This window comes from Colobus angolensis, unplaced genomic scaffold (genome assembly GCF_000951035.1).
Source record: "Colobus angolensis palliatus isolate OR3802 unplaced genomic scaffold, Cang.pa_1.0 Scaffold21, whole genome shotgun sequence".
Lineage (NCBI taxonomy): Eukaryota > Metazoa > Chordata > Mammalia > Primates > Cercopithecidae > Colobus > Colobus angolensis.
The window spans coordinates 2,524,157-2,529,636 of NW_012115266.1; the positions used below are offsets into that span (position 1 = coordinate 2,524,157).

The 5,480-nt window shown below is 62.5% G+C and overlaps 2 protein-coding genes across 5 annotated transcripts in view; both read left to right on the forward strand.

Annotated features, from left to right (window-relative positions):
- Nucleotides 1-1,231: 1,231 nt before the first annotated feature.
- On the forward strand, nucleotides 1,232-3,471 carry CDK2AP2 (cyclin-dependent kinase 2 associated protein 2). 4 transcript variants are annotated; one of them, XM_011942349.1, is made up of 4 exons: nucleotides 1,232-1,960; nucleotides 2,272-2,369; nucleotides 2,464-2,596; nucleotides 2,950-3,471. In XM_011942349.1, exons 1-4 carry the CDS (start codon nucleotides 1,879-1,881, stop codon nucleotides 3,015-3,017), a joined length of 381 nt encoding a protein of 126 aa, XP_011797739.1. In that variant the 5' UTR covers nucleotides 1,232-1,878; the 3' UTR covers nucleotides 3,018-3,471. The 4 variants fall into 4 exon arrangements, with proteins under 4 accessions (XP_011797739.1, XP_011797740.1, XP_011797738.1 ...); XM_011942350.1 differs by having other exon boundaries at nucleotides 1,238-2,101; XM_011942351.1 differs by lacking the exon at nucleotides 1,232-1,960 and adding an exon at nucleotides 2,005-2,111.
- A 1,101-nt stretch (nucleotides 3,472-4,572) lies between these two features.
- Nucleotides 4,573-5,480, forward strand: part of PITPNM1 (phosphatidylinositol transfer protein, membrane-associated 1) — a 15,107-nt gene continuing 14,199 nt past the window's right edge. The window contains exons 1-2 of the mRNA XM_011942352.1: nucleotides 4,573-4,770; nucleotides 5,099-5,104. The gene's annotated coding sequence lies outside the window, so the exon portion shown is untranslated. The remainder of the gene's footprint in view (nucleotides 4,771-5,098; nucleotides 5,105-5,480) is intronic.

The following is a 5,480-nucleotide window of genomic DNA, read 5'->3' on the forward strand; positions in this document are numbered from 1 at the left end:
GTGAGGCCACCCGGCAGGCCCTTCCTCTAAGTTCCAATGCACCCTGTCCCATTCTCCCTTGTGGCCACTGACTTACTGTAATGTAAGGAAGATGTTGCTTCCCTGTCTCAGAGAATAAAGCCTCCTTGAGTACAGAGGCCATGGCCTGTTCATTTCTTTAACCTCAGGGTTCAGTACAAAGCATGAGATGGAGGAGGGAGTCAGAACATGGTTTTTGTGTGGTTTCTTGGGTTTTGTTTTGTTTTGTTTTTGTTTTTGTTTTTGTTTTGAGACGGAGACTTGCCCTGTCACCCAGGCTGGAGTGCAATGGCACAGTCTCAGCTCACTACAACTTCTGTTCGAACGATTCTCCTGCCTCAGCCTCCCGAGTAGCTGGGATTACAGGTGCCCGCCACCACGCCCAGCTAATTTTTGTATTTTTAGTAGAGACAGGGGTTTCACCATGGTCGATCACGAGGTCGACCTCCTGACCTCGTGATCAGCCTGCCTCATCCTCTCAAAGTGCTGGGATTACAGGCGCGAGCCACTGCGCCCGGCCAGAACATGTTTGTTGGATGGATGGATGGATGGATGGATGGATGGATGGATGAATGAATGAATGAATGAATGAATGACTGTCCTGGAGATGAAGATCTGCAAAGCTGGGAGCCTGAAGGTACACAAGGCCAGAGGAGTCTGAGTTTGGGGAAGGAGCCTGGGAGAAAGGGCTAGTGAGTGGTGGAGGTCTGAGGTCTAAGTTTATGGGGAATGAGATTTGAGGGGAGGGGTCTGAGTGGTGGAGTGGAAAGGTATGGGGGCCCTGGAGTGGGACAGGAAGCTCTTTATGACTATTCATTTAATACACACAACCCAATGAGATTGTCATTCTCCCATTTTACGGATGGGGAAACTGAGGCATACTGAGGTGAGAAACTTGCCTGGGGGAAATCGCTAGTGGGGGTGGTACTGAGATTCGAACCCAGGCAGTTGGCTCCAGTCTGTGCTCTTGACCAGTTTGGTCCGGGACCCTGCACACAAGTAATCCCGAAGGTTTGCCCTACGGCCATTGTCACTAACTGAGGCAGCGGCGCGGGGCCTTGGGAGTGCGGGCAAAGGGGTCCTTGAGGTCGCCCTTGGACCTGAGGACAAGCCAAGCCGCAGAAGAACGGTGCGCCGCGGCATACATGAAGGGCCCGTTGCCATGGGAACAAACGCAGGCCTCGGGCGGGCGCATGCGCAGATCGGGGAGAGGGTGTTGAACCGGTGAAAGGTGACGTAAAAGCGCACGGGGTGGGGCGCGGGGCTCGGGACGTCAAAGCCCTGCGTCCTTCGGCCCCCGGAGCGGAGAAGCGCGCACGGCAGCGGTGACAGCGGCCACGGCAGCGGCGACAGCAACCCCTGCTGGGCCGAAACTGGGCAGAGCGGAGCAGACGTCTGAAGCAGCGCGAGTGAGGCGCGAGGGTAGCGCCCGCGCCCGGGAAGACCCCCTCGGCGCGAACCGGCGGCCCAGCCCCGGGTCCGGGTTCCCGAGGCCCCGCCTCTAGGGCCTGGGGACTAATCGGATTGAAAGCGCGCCGGCCCGGGCCGCGAACTCGCCAATTGCGGAGGGCGGTGGCCACCGCCCAATCCGGAGCAGACAGGTGCGAGGTCCGGAAGGCGGAGGCCAATCGGCGGCGGTTGCGACCTGCTGGGGCAGGTCTCGGCCAATAAGGAGGCTCGAGTGACATCTTCGCCCACCAATCGGGAGTGAGGGAGCATTCGTGCCCGCTCGCCCTTCCGGCCAGACCTCTATTTACCAGGGGCGTGCAACCCGCTTGCCAATCAGAGCGCGGCTGAGCGGCCCGGCAGCCAACCCCCGAGGAGCGGCCGGCTGGCGTCCGCCGCGCCCAGGAGTTGGGGATGTCCTACAAACCCATCGCCCCTGCCCCCAGCAGCACCCCTGGCTCCAGCACCCCTGGGCCGGGCACCCCGGTCCCTACAGGTGAGGATCCAGCTCCACCCCTGCTCGCCTGCCGGGCGGTCGAGGTCTCGAAGAGAAGACGGCCTGAGTTCTGCAATACTGGGCTTGCCGCCTACCCTCGCTGAGCCTCAGTTTGCTGGCCTGTGAAGTGGGCGTGGTCACGTAAGGGCTTGTAGGTGGAGTGCAGTGGGAGGGATTTGTCCCTGAAGTTGATCAGCATGGAATGAAGCATCCTTTGGAGGGAATCGGGCGAACCCGGTCCTGGGCTTGGAAAAGCTGGGAGGCGGCGTCCCTGCCCCGCGCTGACCTCTTACTCGCGCCTGTTGCTGCAGGAAGCGTCCCGTCGCCTTCGGGCTCAGTGCCAGGAGCCGCCGCTCCTTTTAGACCGCTGTTTAACGACTTTGGACCGCCTTCCATGGGCTACGTGCAGGTGAGTGGGGCCAAAGGCTTGCTTATGGATAGGGACTGGAGTCCCCCTCCCCGCCAGGTGCCTGAGCTCACTGCCCTGTTCTCTTTTGACATAGGCGATGAAGCCACCCGGCGCCCAGGGCTCCCAGAGCACCTACACGGACCTGCTGTCAGTCATAGAGGAGATGGGCAAAGAGATCCGGCCCACCTATGCTGGCAGCAAGAGCGCCATGGAGCGCCTGAAGAGAGGTAAGTGAGGCCAGGCCGCCCTGCTTAGGAAACCGACACTAGACTGTCTTCCATTAGGGGAAGAAAGACATCCGGAGACCACCTGAACCAAGCCTAGAGGAGGGCCAGTATTACCACCCGGAGAGGTGTTCTGAATCGAACTGAAATTCACTCCATTTCCAGGGAAGAGCCTGGGAATTTGTACTTCTACAGGGCAACCTTGAGGATTAACCAAACCTGTAATCTCATCTAGCCGTCATTAGATTTGAATTTCTCTTGCTGAAAGGGGAAAGGGAGTGGGGAGGCAGGGGTCCTCCTCTGGAGGGCAGTGGGTGGGGCTGTATAGGGTTGCTGAGACCCCACCCCACCACCAGGTATCATCCATGCCCGGGCCCTAGTCAGAGAGTGCCTGGCAGAGACAGAGCGGAACGCCCGCACGTAACAGGAAGCGCCTCGGCCTCAGCGTCTGGACCTTTCCCGGCCACTGCAGAGCACCCGCTTCTCCCTGGCCTTCATCCCGAGTTGCACTAACCATCCTGGGCTTCCTGTCCTGTGTCCCTTGGTGGGTCCCCTCCAGGAACCAAGGAGCGGCTCTCACTCCAGGTGGCAGCACTAAGGACATCCCCCCACAACAAGAGTTAGCAGCGAGGTCCCCATGAGTCCCACCCATGACCTGCCAACAGTGTTGCCCACCGGAACTTTCTGTGGTCCCCACCGCTCAGCCCTTCCCAGCCTTTCTCCCACTTTGTCCCCAGCCTCCTTCTCCCCCAGCAGGGGCTCAGGCCTGGCACCTCACTGCCTTGTGTCCTGAGCCATAGTGACTCTTTTATCTGTGTGTCTTTTGCTAAATATGCCCTTTTTATATTAATAAAAGATGATTTGGAGTTGTGCTCTCAGCTCTGAGCCTTTCTGGGTCTGGTTCTTCAGCTAAGCCTGGGTGGGCCAGGCAGAGAGAGGGGAAGAGGAGACTAGGGGTGGGGAGGGTGTGACTAAACAGGGTTTGACTTGCCTCTGTGGGCCATCAGCCTCAGGTGGGACCCGGGCCCTCTCTGCCCCAGGCCCCAGCCGTGGCGCTGAGAGCCCTGGGCCTTCCTGTGGTGCCACCAGGGGGCAGCACAAGGCCTGGCTGCTTCTACAGCCCTTGGCGCTGTGGGCAGCCTGGGCCTGGAGGGCGCTTCCTCTGGATTGGCGGTGATGCCTGGCAGCATGGAAATGCCAGTTCACGTAAGCCACTCCCTCAAACGCCCTAATGCCCTGACAACACCCCAGCCTCTGAATCAGCCCTGAAGGTCTCTTGACTCCTCAGAGAGAACGGGCACTGCTGCTTCCAGCACTTGGCCTCACAGTCAAGGGGAGGGGCTGGCCGGGTACTGCTGTCACTACCCCAGCACGTTGTAGCAGGCTGGGTGGGATCCCATGAGCCCAGCCTTGCGGTGCCTCATGAGGCCTTTGCCCAGACTCCGGGTGGCTGGGTGACCAGACTTGTGGACCCGGAAGGCAGAGGTGGGGGAGGCTTTGTGGCCCCATGCAGGGGCTAGCCCAGCCACTCAGAGTGACAGCCCGCTTCTTCCTGGGTGTGTAGCTGGGTGACCGCAGAGGCCTAGGGCCCTGGAGCCCAGCCCTAGGTGGAGGCACGTCAGAGCCGCCAGCTTCTGGCTAGACTGGTGGGGAGGCATTTCCTCTACCCTGGGTCCCAAATCTAAGGACTGGGTGAGAAGAGGAGAGTGGGACCCCCTTTATCAAACTCCACCTTGTCACTGTACACAGGAGGGCTGGGCTAGGGTGGAGATAGGAACTAAGAGTGGGGACCCCAGTCAGCACAGAGGGACTAAGAAGTGCCAGAATTTAGGCAATGACCTCTTTCCCACTGCCCGGGGGAACGAAGGCAGGGGCCTGCCTCCCTGCCTCCTCCGCTGCAGGCGGGGCTGCCCGGACCCTGCTGGGGTGGGGAGAGCCAGCCGGGCCCAGGAAAGGGGCGGGGCGGCCGCAGTGACGCGGCCGGCTGCGGGGAGGGACGGCAGGGGCGCCGGCGGGCGGATCGAGAGGAAGGTCGGGGCCATGGGCCGGCACTGCGCCTCGGGAGGGTCCGGCCACCGCTGGAACCCGAGGCCGGGGCTGGGGGCGCTCCGGGCTCCGACCCACGGGCCGGCCGGCCCTGCCCGGGCTGGGTGAGGGGCGCCCGCCTCAAGCTAGAGGTGAGCCGGGACGTCGGCAGGCGGGCCAAGAGCGCGGCAGGGGACCGGGACGTCGGCGAGCAGAGGGAAGTGGGGACAACGGGGCCTCTCGCTTGCTCGCGGGGTGCGAGTGGGGGATGGAGGGGTGCCTGCAGCGGAACCTCGGTGCCAGTCTGGGGCGCAGGTGGGCGGAGCGAGTCTCCAGGGCCAGGGCCCGTGGGATACCAAGTGGAGCCACTCTGGCCTCAGCCTGAGGAGGGTTCACCCCCCCCCCAGGAAGGGGACGGGGTGGCTGCCTAGGCGCGTGGAGAGCCAGCGAGGGCCAGGGGTCCAGGAAGGATGCTGGGAGGGGGAGGTCGAGGACCCGGCTGCCCTGAATGGTGAAGAAGGCAGATCTGGAGGGCGGAGGGGATTCCTAGTCCCCGAAGGTAGGTTCGGGTGCAGGGCATGGGGAACCCTGGCAGAGATGCTGGGCGCAGGGGGCCACTTGGAGCAGAGACACTCGGGGAACAAAGCTCTAGGTGGACGTCCGAGAGTGGGGGACCTGGGACCCCGCCGACTCCGGGAAAGGGATGCAGGGGGCGGGTCCCCAAGGGGCCGGTCGCGGAAGGCGGGCCCGGAAGGAGGGGCCCCGGGGCTTCGGAGGGCGCGCCCCCGAGAGATGCCGTTTCCCGGGGTTAGGACGCGGTCGCAGCGGGAGATGCAAGGTGGCCCTCCCGCCCGCCGGCCGG

Bases quoted from the DNA above. Each gene is read 5' to 3' on its own strand.
- CDK2AP2 (XM_011942348.1), top strand. From the start codon at position 2,163: ATGAAGCATCCTTTGGAGGGAATCGGGCGAACCCGGTCCTGGGCTTGG. The intron at 2,370-2,472 runs GTGAGTGGGGCC...TAGGCGATGAAG, and splicing joins CTTCCATGGGCTACGTGCAG to CCACCCGGCGCCCAGGGCTC. The intron at 2,597-2,949 runs GTAAGTGAGGCC...CCCCACCACCAG, and splicing joins CATGGAGCGCCTGAAGAGAG to GTATCATCCATGCCCGGGCC.